We start from the raw sequence: 14,556 nt of genomic DNA, 5'->3' as shown, positions 1-14,556 counted from the left end.
CTCTTCACTAAATCTTTACTGTGACCTGATACTGTGCTCCTTTCCCAGGTCATGTTGTGTGGCATGCAGGAGGTTGACTTAGCAGATTGGCAGAGAAACACCGTGTATCGACATTATACCAGAAACAGCAAGCAAATCATCTGGTTTTGGCAGGTATTTGCTTTTATCTTTTTGAATCAAAGTACTCAAAATGTTTTCTAATGAAACGGGGGTTTGAAAACAGTTCACTTTTAAAGTTGAGACTGCTTTTAGACATGGTATTTAGTCTTTGAATTTTAAGTCAGAAGTGGATAGTGTGAATACTTGTTAAAGGATTTTCCATTGCTTATTTCCTAAATGAAAGAATAAATGACTGTCTTCTTTAAATAATAGTTTAATGGTAATAGTTGTAGGTACAACATTTTTTTCTAGTAGTATGAAAGTATTCTATAAATTCCACTTAATTCTAGAAGTAAATGAGGAAGTATGTTTTTAATGAGAAAGTCAGTGCAGATACTTAATTCCCTCTAAAGGTGATAATATGCCAGGGAATTAGAACAATCTAGAGGATAATGTCCAGGAATGACTTTTCTTTCCTCTCTCTCCTTTCTCTCTCTGTCTCTCTCACTTTCTCTCTCTCTCCCTCTCCTTTCTTTTGTTTGTGTTTGTGTGTTGTTTGAAATTTAAAATCTCTAGGCCAGGGATATTATCCACATAAATTTACTAATTGAGACTCATTTGAGCAACTTAGTAACTGAACATCTGGTGTACTTGTGCTTAACTGTTTCACTTTCAGGTGAAAAGCCTGGGTTTCTCTGTTACAACTATAGAAAGATTTTCCAAAGGTTGCATCTTTTCATAAGGATATGTCATGTGTTTATTGCTCCATACTTTAAAGAAGTGTGGACACTTGTAGAAATTTATCTTATGGATACACTTCACATATGCAAAATGGCTCATACCAGAGTATTTATTGCTACATTATTGGTACACTAATGAAGACTTGAGACATCTAAATGTCCATCAGGGGGAACTGAGTAAATAAATTGTAATATATCCATTATGTAATTCTGTACCTTGTCATCATTCTTTTTCTTAATGCAAATTAACAAAAATATTGGAGAATAATATTTTTCAATACAATATTAAGGGAAAAAAGGTGTGTATATTATTTGGTTAAAAGGAAAATATATATTCTGTATATAGAAAGGGTCTGCTAGTGTATGAATACAGCATCTGTAAAGGTAGAGGGCACGCGAGCAGCAGTTGCAGAGGAGAGCTGACATTGAGGCAGCGGTGCATGTGTGGGCTGCTCTTCCTGCTATGCCCTTCTACTGCCTTTGAGTTCCGCACTATGTGCATGTATTATCTATTGTAAAAAAAAAATAAAGAAATAAACAAAAAGGTAGGAATAACTGTATTTTCAAGCCTAAAACATCAGAATTGCATCCCATACAGAATGTGTGCAGGTATCTGTAATCTTCCCTTTTAGGCTCATTACCAGCTTCCTTACTCCTTTTGTTCCCTGACTTTCCCTTTGGACTTTGTATTTATATACCCGAGGAGCTTAAGCCTTGGGTTATGTAAATCCAAATGAATAGTTGTGTTTTCTGAATTGGGTTTGTTTTGGGGACAGTGGTGAGGTTTATGCCAGACCTGGTAATAAGCTGTATTTCTTTGTCTGGATGAAATATGTTGCCTCAGCACAATTCTGTGCAGAAACAGTTTCGGTCATAATTAGCACAACATTTTGTCCTATTGTTAGCTAAAGTTTAGTCCCTGTTTTTAAGATACATTTCTACTCTCAGACTGTTCCCTAAGTTCCTTGCCTTCTGTTGTAAGATACTCAGACCAATTCAGATCAGTATTTCACATTACCCATTTATGTCCACTTTGAAAAGAGATAGTCTGTGAACTAGATATATTTTTAGAAGAATGCATACTTTAGGTTTTCAAGTATGAAGAACAGAGTTGGGAAAATGGTGTTTAGTGGAAGAAAATACAACAAACTATTGAAAGTGGCAGTTGGGAAGTATTTGTTCATCTTTGGTAGCTTACAGCGGAGAAGGGTAGTTGGCTCGGGTCAGGATAACAGTGGTTTAGAGCTCAACCAGACCTGAGTTCAAATGTTAGTTCTGCTACTTATTAGCAGTTTGAGAAGGACAAATTATTTCACCTCTCCAGGCTTCCATTTTCATACATGTATAGTGCGGATGCTAATGATAGTAGCTATCTCATAACATTGTTGTGAGGGCCAAATACACAAAAAGCATATGGCACAGCACATGGCAGGAGCCCTCAACAGGTGATAGCTGTAATAGTGTAGCCCAGCCACAACATCTGCCCTGGTCAGTGGTCTGACTGTGGACAAACGACAACCTTTCTAGGCCTCCATTTCCTCTCTGTAAGATGGATATAATAATAACAATAGTGGCCAACCTATGGTGTGATTGTGAGGATTAATTGAAGTAAGATTGATAGTGTACTGAGCATAGTGCCTAGCCTGAATAAATGATAAATGCTGCAGCCACTTACCACATATGTTTTAAAACTAGTTTGTGTTAAATTTCTTCTTCAAGTTAAATTCTTAAGTTTCCAGAAGAAATTTAAGAATAATTTAAGGCTCTACTATTTTCACTATTGAAGATAATCTAGTATTTATTTTATATTAAAGTAAATTTGATTTTGTTACACAGTTTGTGAAAGAGACAGACAATGAAGTAAGAATGCGACTACTGCAGTTTGTCACTGGAACCTGCCGTTTACCTCTAGGAGGATTTGCTGAGCTCATGGGTAAATGCAGTTTCTCTGTAGATAATTTTGGGATAATAATGGCATTTAGACATACAACAGACTTGAACCTAAGGATTATTCTTCTGTGCTTTATGTAGGGCATCTACCAGAAGAAAGACAAATTAATGGTTAATATTGAATACACTTGTAAGACAAAAATGAAAGTCTGCTCACAAAGCCTGGTTGGCCATTGCTTTGTGAAGGGAGCAAGATTCTGTAGAAATACTTATCTTTCCACTTTGTAATTCTTATTGCTGGATCTTTGCAGCAATAAGAAGCTTCTCTAGGCAGAAGTAACTTACATTGTAGTTTATTCTGTATCATTCAGGTTGACTATGTGACATGTTCTATTATTTGACTAGTTATCAAAACCAAAAAGTTTAAAGGACCAGATAAATTTTGTCTTATTTTCCTGATTTAGGAAGTAATGGGCCTCAAAAATTTTGCATTGAAAAAGTCGGCAAAGATACCTGGTTACCAAGAAGCCACACATGGTAAGTTCAAGAATCTTAAATAGGAAGGTGAAAGCCAGAGTCTTTTTTTTTTTTTTTTTTAATGTAAGACCCAGTATAATTTCTTATTCATTAAAGTAGTCAGAATTTCAATTTTGATAACAGGCTGATTAATATAGTATTCTATAACTAAACACATTAGAATGATTGGTTAATATAAATACTTGAGAAATGTATCCATTGATTCAACAAATATTTAGCATACCCACTATGTATAGAATGAGATTGAAGTGCTCCCTGCCTTTTATGAAGTTTGCGCTCCACTGGGGATGGGGACACAAAAGACAAACAGGTAAACAACTCTTTGCAAATGCTAGGAGTCCTTCAAAGGAAACCAAGAGAACAACTAGAGGGGAACCTCCTCTGGATTGGGTGGTCAAGGAGGTTTCTAGGAAACAGTGATGTTTAAGTTGAGTTTGATAAATAGCATGCTGTAGGAAGAAACAGAGGAAGTGCACTCGTTGTACAGGGTCGTTTTTCAAGGAAATAAGAGATGACTTGGTGTGAATGGAACTTAATGAATCAGGGGAGGGGATAAAAGAATTTGGAAATGTAGGCAGGGGCTAAATTATGTAGAGCCTTATCGGCTATTATAAGGAATTTGTTTCTAAGAACAATTAGAAGCCTTTGAAGAGTTTTAAATAGCAGATAATGAGATCCAAGAAAAATCAGTCTGGCAACAGAGGAGAGAGGGAATTGGATGAGTGAGTGCGGGGAGATTAGTTATAGAACTCTTATAGTCATCCAGGCAAAAGATGGTGATGGCTTAAATGTACGTGGTTCTTTGAGGAGATCAAAACTATTTTCACACTGTCATTTTTTGCCTTTTTATTGTTTTGACATTTGCACTTGTGGTACCAAAGTAATGGTGGGTCAACTGCTGTTGACTTAGCACAAGTCAAGGCAGTGGCACAAAACTGCTATCTCTGTATTTTTCAACACCACACATTTGACGTTTAAAGCAAAAAAAAAGCCAGGCTTGTTGAAGGTTGTTCTTTATGAAGTATTAAAAACTATTAACTTTATTAAATCTTGATGCTTGAAGTATGTATGTAGCTTAACATTCTGTATGTCAAAATGGGAAGTCTGCATAAAGCACTTTGGTGGTTGTCTTGAGTGGAAGCTCTTAGGCAGTTGTTGAGTTGTAAGCTGAACAGCTTGCTTTCTTTTTGGAACACTTTTTTCTACTTGAAAACATGACAGACAAACTGTGTTTATTCAGACTTTTTTCCTTGAAAATTAATGAAGTAAAACTTGTCACCTTAAGGAAAATAACTAACAGCATTTGTTGTTGATGATAAAATTGAGGTTTCTTGCAAAAACCAGAATTTTGGAAAACTTGTATATACCACCTTGAGCTTGACAGCTTCCCAAGACTTTTTTTTTAATATTTGAAAATTCTTTATAACTTGGTGAACCAGTATTTCCAAATGACCGATGCATGATGTTACAAACTCATGCATGGGTAAAACATGCATTCAAAGTGTAAAATAAACCAGTGGATTTCATATAACAGAGTACAAAAAGTTCTTTGATATGATTTCAAAACCCATATTATGCATAACCTTGTCAAATTTAGTATATTATCAAAGAATAATATCCACAATTATCTGAAAAAAATGACTTGAGTACATCTCTGTTTTCTAACTGCATATCTGTATGGGGACAGTTTTCATATGCTTAATCCAAAACAATATAGTCCCACAGAATAAATGCTCACATAGGTATCAGAATCCAGATGTCTTCTGTTAAGCCAGATATTAAAATGATTTGCAAAAATATGAAACAAGGTCACTCTTTTCACTACTTTTTTGAAAAGTCTTTTTTTCATAAAAATTTTACTTTTATTTCAAAGTAAATTACTTTTAAAATTTGCTTTAACTTATAATATGGTAAATATCAACAGCTATAATTCACATAAACAAAAGCTCTTTGGGTTTCTCAATATTTTTAGATGTGAAAAGGGATCCTGTGACCAAAAACATTTGAGAACACCAGGTTAGATTAAATTGGTGAATCCAATAGAGGAGAGATTGTTGAGGCAGGGACAGAGAGTTCATAACCAAAGAAGATAATTCTTTAAGAAAGATGAAAAGAATTGGGATTTTGAGTGTGAGTTAAGGAATTCACCTTTTATAAAAACAAGAACATTTCCTTTGTTGTAACAGAAGAGGAAGAAAAGTTGGATGTAAACTATAGATAGATTTTAGATTTTGTGAAAGAATAATAGAGTTAATCCACTGCTGGTTTGTTTTCTCAGGGTATAAGGTTGAGGTCACTGGCTAACAGTGAAGAAAGGAAAGACTTGAGGAGAAAGAAAAGGAGAGCTGTCAGAGAGTAGAAATATGGCTGAGAATGCTGGACAACATTAGATTGCCCACTTGGAGCTACTAGTTCATCTAAAGTGACACTAATCTACCTAAGTTGTCAGATTTTCCCAGCAGTAATTTTCAACTGTTAAGGTACAAGGAATGAGAAAGTAGAAGGTTGAATTCATTCAGGGTTTGAGTAAGTTCAAAAAGGAGAGAGAGGGTTTTAAAATATTTGCAAGGTAGTGATTATAATGATGGACCATGACCTCTAAAGTAATTATAATGATGGGCTGTGGCTTAAGTAAAAAGTGAAGATAGGAAGAGTCTGAGGACAAGATAGGATGGTGAGAAAGTAATGGATTAATAGGTTGGCATTTTAATTGAAATAAGTTGGGAAAGACAGATAATCAGAGAATAGAGTGTTTTATATTAGTAATTTCCTTTACTGGTGATGACAAGGTTCAAGGTATGATACTGAAGTAGAGGAACAGGTCACTGAGGAAGGGCAAGAATTGAGAGGCTGTGGCATTGCATGTCACCCATGTGAATGAGAGGACTATGAAGCAGGTGCCAGAGCTTTCAGTGAGTGAAGGAACATGGTCAACAGGTGATAGCAAAAAGTGCAGAAAGAAGGTTGCATAGCCAGATTGTGTTTGCCTCAGAGGAGGAAAGTTTGTTGACTGGCTGCAGAGGAAATAGAATATTTCAGACTAGCTGGATTTCAGTTAAGTCAAGAGAGGAGTTGTTAAGACTATAGAAGCCTGCAAATCATAAAATGTAAGTCCAAAAGAATGGATTGGAAAGGTCTGAGATGGAGGACACAGGTGGGGATTTAATTCAGATCAGGGGAAATATTGATCAGTATTGGGATGAGAATTTAGATGAAAATAGATGATCCAGAAAGACTTGAGTTTTCGGTAGTGACTGAGGTAAGCAGTGCCATAATCTATGGTGGAAGCAGTCTTGATTATTCTCAGATTGGGTCCTAGTGCTGTCATCCCCAGTGCTTTGCTTAGTGAGGTGGCAGCTTTCAGGGCAGGGGTGCCACAGGCTATATTCAGTGTATAGCAAGCCAATAGCGTACTGTTCCCTTAGAGTCCATGAGAAAAGTATTGATGTCTTCCCTTTTTATATATAAGAAAATAGAAGTAGCAAACTTTACTCAAAGCTGAAACTAAAACAAAAGCTAAAATAAAACTTAAAATAGTATTCTGATATTCACATAGTAAGTACTCAATAAAAGATGAATAGATTTTAGTATGTCTTTGTCCTTTTGTAAGCCAGCACAAAACATAATGGCTGATGTCTTAAAACAGAACCCTGTTTTGGATGTTTTTAAGTAATACATTTTCTTATGTGGTTCAGCTCAACATTTACAAAATGTCTACTGTATACAGAATGGATTTGTGTTAGGAGAGTAGAGATGACTCTGCCTTTGTGGGTTTTGGAATCTAATGGAAAAAAAGTCAGTCATAATACAGAGTAAAGTAAATGCTAAAACAGAAATAAAAAGAGCTTATGGATTACAAATGCCAACTCTCTACATATATTCACCTTCCATATTATATACATGGATAAACATGACCATAATTTGTGTATAATGTTTTAATTTTCACCAAATCCAAGAACTTAACAGCATTTGCTAGGTCCTCACATGTGAAAAATAAAATTTTTACTTCGTCCTTTTGGAAAAAAAAAAAAAGAGCTTATGGAGAGGTGGATTATTAAGTCTGTTTAACATGTTCAAGGAGAATTCTTGGAGGAAGTTGTAGCATTTGGACTGATTCTTAGTAATATTATCATAGGCAGAAAAGGGTATTCCAGAACATAGGAGAGCCATAAGAGCATGGTCATAGAACAGAAAAGTGTGTGGTATGCTTGTAGAACATTAAATAAGTTAATAGGGGCTATACCAAACAGCATAGGCTTCCTTCCCCACTTCCCCATCCATAGTCATTAGAAGCAGCAGAGGTTTTTTAAACCATTATGAATGTCAATATTATGACATAGTATGAGTGTGTTTCATGTTTGGTAATTGCAATCATTGTTGCTTTTGTTGTGGTCATCCATGTACAATGCTTGGTGTCAGTCTATTTATCTCTTGTAAAAATAAAATACAGTGTGTGTGTGTGAAAAAAAAAAAAAAAAAAAGATATAGGTGATTTGGAGCCCCTAAAACAAAATGTCTTCTTTGATGGTCACAAGTGCTTATGAAAGATAGTAAACATAAAGTTTTCCAAGGACAAACAAAAAAAAAAAAAAGAAAAAAAAGAAAAACAGAAGTGGATCATTTGGCTCTGTTCAAGTCTAAATAACTTAGTGATAAATTCTGGAAAATTCTTTGATGTAATAGAATTGTAACACTATTTCAGTGCTTAAAAAAAAAAAAAAAAGAAAGAAAGTACCCCTGGCAGTGATATAAGGCTAGATAGGTTGTGAAGAAGTTAAAAAAAAAAAGGATGCAAGATCAGTAGGCAGGAAATACTGATGGTCTAGATAAAAGATGATGGGGAAGTATATATAGGAGAAATATAGCAGCAATAGAAATGATCAGGAGGGAAAAGATGGGGGAGATTTGGTAAATAGAATGACAATTTGACAGAGGCAGGTGACTGGTTAGTATAGGGCTCTATTGAAAAATTTTCTCCTGACCTCAGCTCAGTATCAGACTACCTTGAGGCATAGTTTAAAGGTGGGGGTGGGGAGGGGGGCACATGATGGGAAGATATATAGTCCTCTTAATTGTTACTGTTAAATTAACAACTTTTCAAACAGAATAACGTGGTCTGAGAAGAATACCATTTTAATTGGCTGCCTTGTTTCAAAAGGCTCTTTCTTGATTTACAGGTTTCATGACTCTTACAAGGGCAGATAACTGGTAGGAGTAGTAGAAGGGAACTGGATAATCTATAGAAACCTTCCACATGAGAAAATGAAAGTACAGAAAGGTTTTGACTTCTCAGAGCTATTTCACTAGACACTAATAGTGGGGACCAAAACCCGAAATCCAAAACTCCTGAATCTTAACCCACCCAGCTACTCAGTGCTGTATCTTAAAAAATTAAATGTTATTTCACACCTTTGTAAATTGTAAAACAATACATTGATGTTTTAAGCATTTTCAGTATTTTCTATATTTCATCAGTTAATCCCAGCAGGGAATTCTTTGAGTCTAGCAAGACTGTAAGCATATTATTTTAGAAACGGTTATACATATGACGATGTTATTTGAAAAGACAAAAATATATATTTGGTTATTGACTGTCTCCACACTAGAATGTAAGTTCAATGAGGACAAGGACTTTACTTTTTCATCATTGTATCACCAGCTCCTGGAAAAATACCTGATATATTAAAGATTCTCAATAAATAACTGATGAATGAATTGGTGGGTGAGTGAGTGAAAGAAATGGACTCTTTAACCCAAGAGAAGTTAGGGAGACTCATGACACAATGTAACAATAATAGTATAGAAAAGAGAAAAATTAGTGCTTTTTTAAAAAAAAATTCCAGCGGTTTTATCCACATTGCTACAATTATTATTTGTAATTCTAGCTTTCTCTGGGAAACGTTAAAATATTTTTGTGACTAGGTCTTAAATTTGAATTGACTGCTGTAAGAAAATTTGTATATTTAATATTATATATGTTAAGTAATAATACAGTAGTAAATTGTGTGTTAGAATACTTCTGGCAAAATTTTTACATTCTTCCTCTATTTAGTTTTTCAAATGTGCTTTAAAAAAATATTGTATTAGAAGTCTTTTCAGAGTTTGTTTTATTGAAAACACATCTGATTTTGTTTTTGTTTTTGTTCAGTTTTAATCGCTTGGATCTACCACCATATAAGAGTTATGAACAACTAAAGGAAAAACTTCTTTTTGCAATAGAAGAGACAGAGGGATTTGGACAAGAATGAATGTGGCTTCTTGTCTTGGAGGAGCTCTTGCATTTAAATACCCCAGCCAAGAAAAGTTGCACAGATAGTGTATATAAGCTGTTCATTCTGTACAGTGAATTTTCTGAACCTCTCAAAGTATAAATGTTTTCCGTTCTTCCACAGAAATATGCAAAACAGTTCATCCTTTTCTACTTTATTTATTGTTCCCTTGAAGTGACTGACTAGGAAAAAAAATCATCTTTAAATTCTGAAGTTGAAGCAAGCAAGAGACTTTATTAAAAATAAGTATATATCTATATAAGCATATATGATAGTGGCTCTAGTTTTATAGAGCTCAGAGTGTATTAAACGTGACAGCCATTCATCCAAAAATAATCTGGATTTGCTTTACCTTGTTTCTGTTATCCAGGGGAAGAAGTACAAATTACTCCATGTTTTTTTCCCTTTGTAACACCTCTTGAGGGTGTTTTGTTGCATGGCTGTTCAGGAAGGTATTAAGGGCTTAGGCCAAAATCTTACTTTGAATATGTTAAAAAATGCTGCTGGCTTTTCTTAAGATGGGTGCTTGAACCTGTCAGTTTGTTTTAAATAAATACAGTAGTTGAAAATTTTCCCTCTTTGCTACATCTCTAATATAGTCAAAGTCATGAATGAAACCGTAACTTACATGAAAGTCATATACTAGATCTACTACCATTTAGTTTATTCTAAAAATTGGAGAGAATTCACTGAGTAGCATAGAGGTTTGTTTACATGTTACTTTGGGATGCTAAGTATTTGTGGAATTAAAAAGAATCAGGCACTTCTGTACTTTAGTTTTAAAATATGTGATGTTCTTTAAATTCATAATAAATTGATGCAATTTGATACTTAGGAACATATAAAAAGGTAATGTGAACTTTTCTGCTTTTGTTTGTGTTCAAAGTTTTGGTTTTATAAAACCAGATGGATTGAAGACTTACATAAGCATTTGAAAACTCAAATGAGTCTACTGATTTTCTATTACTGTTTGCATATCTTCATTCCTCTTAAATTCATGAAAATTCCATGTATCTGAATAAGCTTATAAAAAATATTTTGGTCTTCCCCCCTTTTTACACAGATTATTATTTTTGTCCCAATAACACTTTTTGTTTTTCATTATCAAGGACCTTTACTGAACTACAAAAATGTATAACAAATTAAAATCTGATGTGAATATTAATGCTGCTTTAGCAAGCTGGGCTTCCTTATTAATATAAAAATTTAAATTTCTACTTGTATCATTATTTCAGTATGTACTGTAAATTTCATTAACTTAAAATTTTTTTTTACAACCATGGAACTGACGTCTTAGAATGCTAACTGTAACATATTTCACTACTAAGTATATACAGAAGATACTGGTATACAATTTAACTTCCCTAAACAGTAGTTTTTGTTTTGCCAAAATTTTATTTTTCTACGTATTAATTTAGATGGTCTTCTGCATTTTTATTCAAAATCCATAGTAAAGATGAAATAAAGTCAGTGATCCACTTGGTTGAATACTCTTTTCCCAAATCCTCACTATTAATGTTCTAGTTATTTTCATGCCTAAAGAATAAAAAACAAACAAAAAACAAGAAAACTAATGTACAGAACAGACTATGCAATAGAGGGTGACCAGTCTTCAAAAGGGCTGCTTAAATTATACCATGAAAGTACCACTGCTGATGAAGTTTGCGGACAGAAGTTACTGTCATTCAGTAGAAGTATGAGAGAACATCATGTAGCAGGTTGGAATGAAGACAGGAAGCTTTCAGGGTGCCCATCCCCCCTTCTCCCTTCAGGTAAGAAATTACCGTACAACAGATGAGGCTACACAGAGCCTACAGAGAGACCAAACCAGCTCTCTGGAGAAGGCTGGTTTGGAGAACTCATCAGGTCCTTCTATCTTTCATATTAATTATAGAAATCCAGACCTATAGGCAGGATTTATTGTCTTGCTATACCTACTCAGTGGCAGTGAGAGAAACCTGAGACTTGTTTTTCCCTCTTCCCATCCCTGTCCTGTGCTGGGCCAGGCATAGAGAAATTAGAAGTGCAGGGCTTGCTTCGCCTGAACACAGACACTTCATGAGGAAATCAGCAAACGAGGGAGGCTCAGAAATAATAGGTTCATACTGTCACTTCATTTCAGTGCCACTACCCACCACCACCACGGTAAACAGCCCAGTCAGTGGGTCACAGGTACAACACAGTTTCAGCAATCAGATTAGTTGTCTTCCAGGAAAAGAAGCTACAAGTGGTGGTTTTGTTTTTAGTACTTCCAGGGCAGTTAAAGCCAAAAGGATTAACAAAACTCTTTGCCCTCCAGCCTTAGGTCAACCACCTAGCTTTTCCAGTTCTCAAAACTAGATAGAGTGGTGTGGGCCAACAATGTCAGGCAATGCTGCTTCTGTTTAAAATGGCCCCTGACTGGTGTGTTGCATCTGGACTGGGAAAACTCCAGGCACTTGATAGGAAACCCTAGCTTTGGACGTCCCAGAATGTGGACACTTGTAACTGTACTTCCCTTTGAGATTCCTGAGCTGTCACCTGGGGAGATGATACTCCTGGGAGCTGCATGGATATGCTGCTACACAGACTGCTGCTGTAAGGTCATCTTTTGAATGTAAGGAGGCCTGACAATGACCTGCTGGGTGAGCTATGGTTTCTGTGCTTCTGAGTAAATTGGGGCCAGATGAAGCCTACTGTGGGCTTTTTGAGTCTGAATATTTGGTTGAACCTAAGAAGATCCTCTAGTGGGCATTACGGAAGTCAAACAGAAATCTCCGGTTGAAATAGGCAGATGAGAGAATAAAGGTTCTCTTACAACAGTCCCCACTTTTCTTAATCCATTGAACTTAAAAGCCAAACTTCAAGTCTACTGGGGATTTGGTCTGTCTCTCAAGGGAAAAGCCCAGACCACATCAGAGGAGCCTTTACCTTAATGAGGTTCCTTTGTACCTACTGTATATTCTTCAGTCACAAGACAGAAACATACAGGGCAGTGCAATGGGCCAGAACAGGACACTGGTTAAATAAAAACTTCATGGCCCTTGCCAAAGTAATCAACCCCTCCTATTTTTTCTTTCCAATAATGCCCAGGCACAGTCCAAACAGGTTGTATAGTGAACACCACATAAATGCAACAAAAAAATAAAAGGAGAAGGGGAAACCCCCCCCCCCCACCAAATCAACAGAGTAAAAGTCCAAAAGTGGCCTCTCCTGTGCTCACTTTGGCAGCACGTATACTGAAATTGGAACAAAAGTGGCATCTCCTAAATTCCAAATTTTCTCTCCCCAGTCTTGACCAAGGAGAACACAATCAGATGATAATAGCATTTTTAAATATTTACTGATACGGTAAATACATGTTCTTTAATCCTCACAATTCCATTAGGTTATTGTTTTTTTTTTGTTTTGTTTTCTCCATGTAATTATGCTTATTTTAAAAAGTGAGTCTGAGAGAATTCATTTTTACAAAGTCCACAGTCTATGATTAAACACTCAGGAAAATTTCTGGTAACGGAGTTAATTGAGAGCTTTCAGATTATAGTAGGATAACAGCCACATTCCAAATCAGATTTCTTCTCTCATTCTTAAAAGAAGGAAGGAAACAGATGCATAAGAGGCAGTTATAATCACCCACAGCCCATGTCTGTAATATGTTTAGAAGACAGAATACTACAAACTTCTGTTTACATATATGTGGAGAAACAGGCATCTCAAACTAGCAGTCAGCTCTGGAACACACAAGAACCAAGTCAAGTAGGGACTGCACAGTAAGGAGACTATAATGGGGTCTCAGGGTTCATTCCCGGAAGTAGTAGATCCCACCCTGAGTGGAGAAATGCGAAGAACCAGTGTGAGAACTGGTAAGTCAGACTCCTGGGAAGTCAAAAGAAAGAGGCTGAGGAAGCACACATAATCAGAATCTTGGGAAGGTACCACATCTTGGAGAAGGCAGCTATTCCTTTGTAAAGAGAGAAAAAAGATAGCAGCTCTATAAAAGACCCAGCAACCACACTTCTGGACGTTTATCCCACAGAGATGAAAATTTGTTGATATAGTTGTATCAGCCTTAAATTCATAGCAGCCAAAGACTGGAAACAGCTTAAATGGCCTAAGGTGGATAGTTAAATAAACTGGTACACCCATACAATGAAATATAATCAACAATAAAAAGGAACTATTGACTGAATTTAGATACTTCTCAAAAAGGAGTTATGCTGAATGAAAAAAGCCAATCCCAAAAGGTCACATTCTGTACGATCCATTTTTATAATGTTCTTGAAATAACAAAATTATAGAGAACAGATTAGCGGCTGTCAGAATTAGGGATGATGGCAGGGAATGGGTTTGACTATAAAGGGATAGCACTAAGAATTTTTGTGATGGAACAGTTCCGTATCTTGATTGTGGCAGTTACAAAAATTTACACGTGACAAAACTGCACAGAACACACACACAAGTGAGATCACTTAAAAGTGGTAAAATCTGAATAAGGTCTGTGGACTGTACAGTTTCCTGGTTTTGATATTGTACTGTAGTTATGTTACCATTGAGGCAAACTGAGGGAAGGATACACAGGACCTCTCTGTGTACTATTTTTTGACAACTTCTTATGAATCTATAATTATTTCAAAGGAAAAAAAATTTTTTTAAAGCCCTGTATAATATCAAAGACAGAGCCTCCCCTCCATAAAAGGCTTTACTACTGAAAGATACCTTATTTTACAAAAACTGTGTAGCACACGATATTTATTACTGAACTAATCCAAACCCCTTACCTCCCATTTGATAACCTGGCGTTGCTGGTAACTCAGCACACACACAAAAGTCACACCTCCAAAAAATAACATTCAAAGTCACTCTAAAGTGAAAACTGAAAATGAGGAAATTTCAGATGAAAATGCTCAACACAGAGAAAACAGTAAAATTCTTAAGCACAATATACTAGTATGAATTAAAAATAAATAACTGCAGACATGAAAAAAATCCAAATTAGAAATTCAAAAATTCAAAACTGGACAAACAACATGAGGATGTGAAAT

At 35.6% G+C, this 14,556-nt stretch overlaps 1 protein-coding gene across 1 annotated transcript in view; it reads left to right on the top strand.

Moving 5' to 3' along the window:
* The window catches only part of WWP1 (WW domain containing E3 ubiquitin protein ligase 1), a 45,521-nt gene extending 35,413 nt beyond the window's left edge, over positions 1 to 10,108 (top strand). The window contains 4 exon segments of the mRNA XM_036830059.1: positions 49 to 153; positions 2,676 to 2,772; positions 3,194 to 3,266; positions 9,415 to 10,108. Of these exon segments, the coding sequence (XP_036685954.1) occupies positions 49 to 153; positions 2,676 to 2,772; positions 3,194 to 3,266; positions 9,415 to 9,514 (375 nt within the window). The 3' untranslated portion in view covers positions 9,515 to 10,108.
* Positions 10,109 to 14,556: the final 4,448 nt, after the last annotated feature.

This window comes from Balaenoptera musculus, chromosome 17 (genome assembly GCF_009873245.2).
Source record: "Balaenoptera musculus isolate JJ_BM4_2016_0621 chromosome 17, mBalMus1.pri.v3, whole genome shotgun sequence".
NCBI lineage: Eukaryota > Metazoa > Chordata > Mammalia > Artiodactyla > Balaenopteridae > Balaenoptera > Balaenoptera musculus.
Note: the sequence above shows the minus strand (reverse complement) of the source record. Positions and strands in the feature narration are given on the sequence as shown.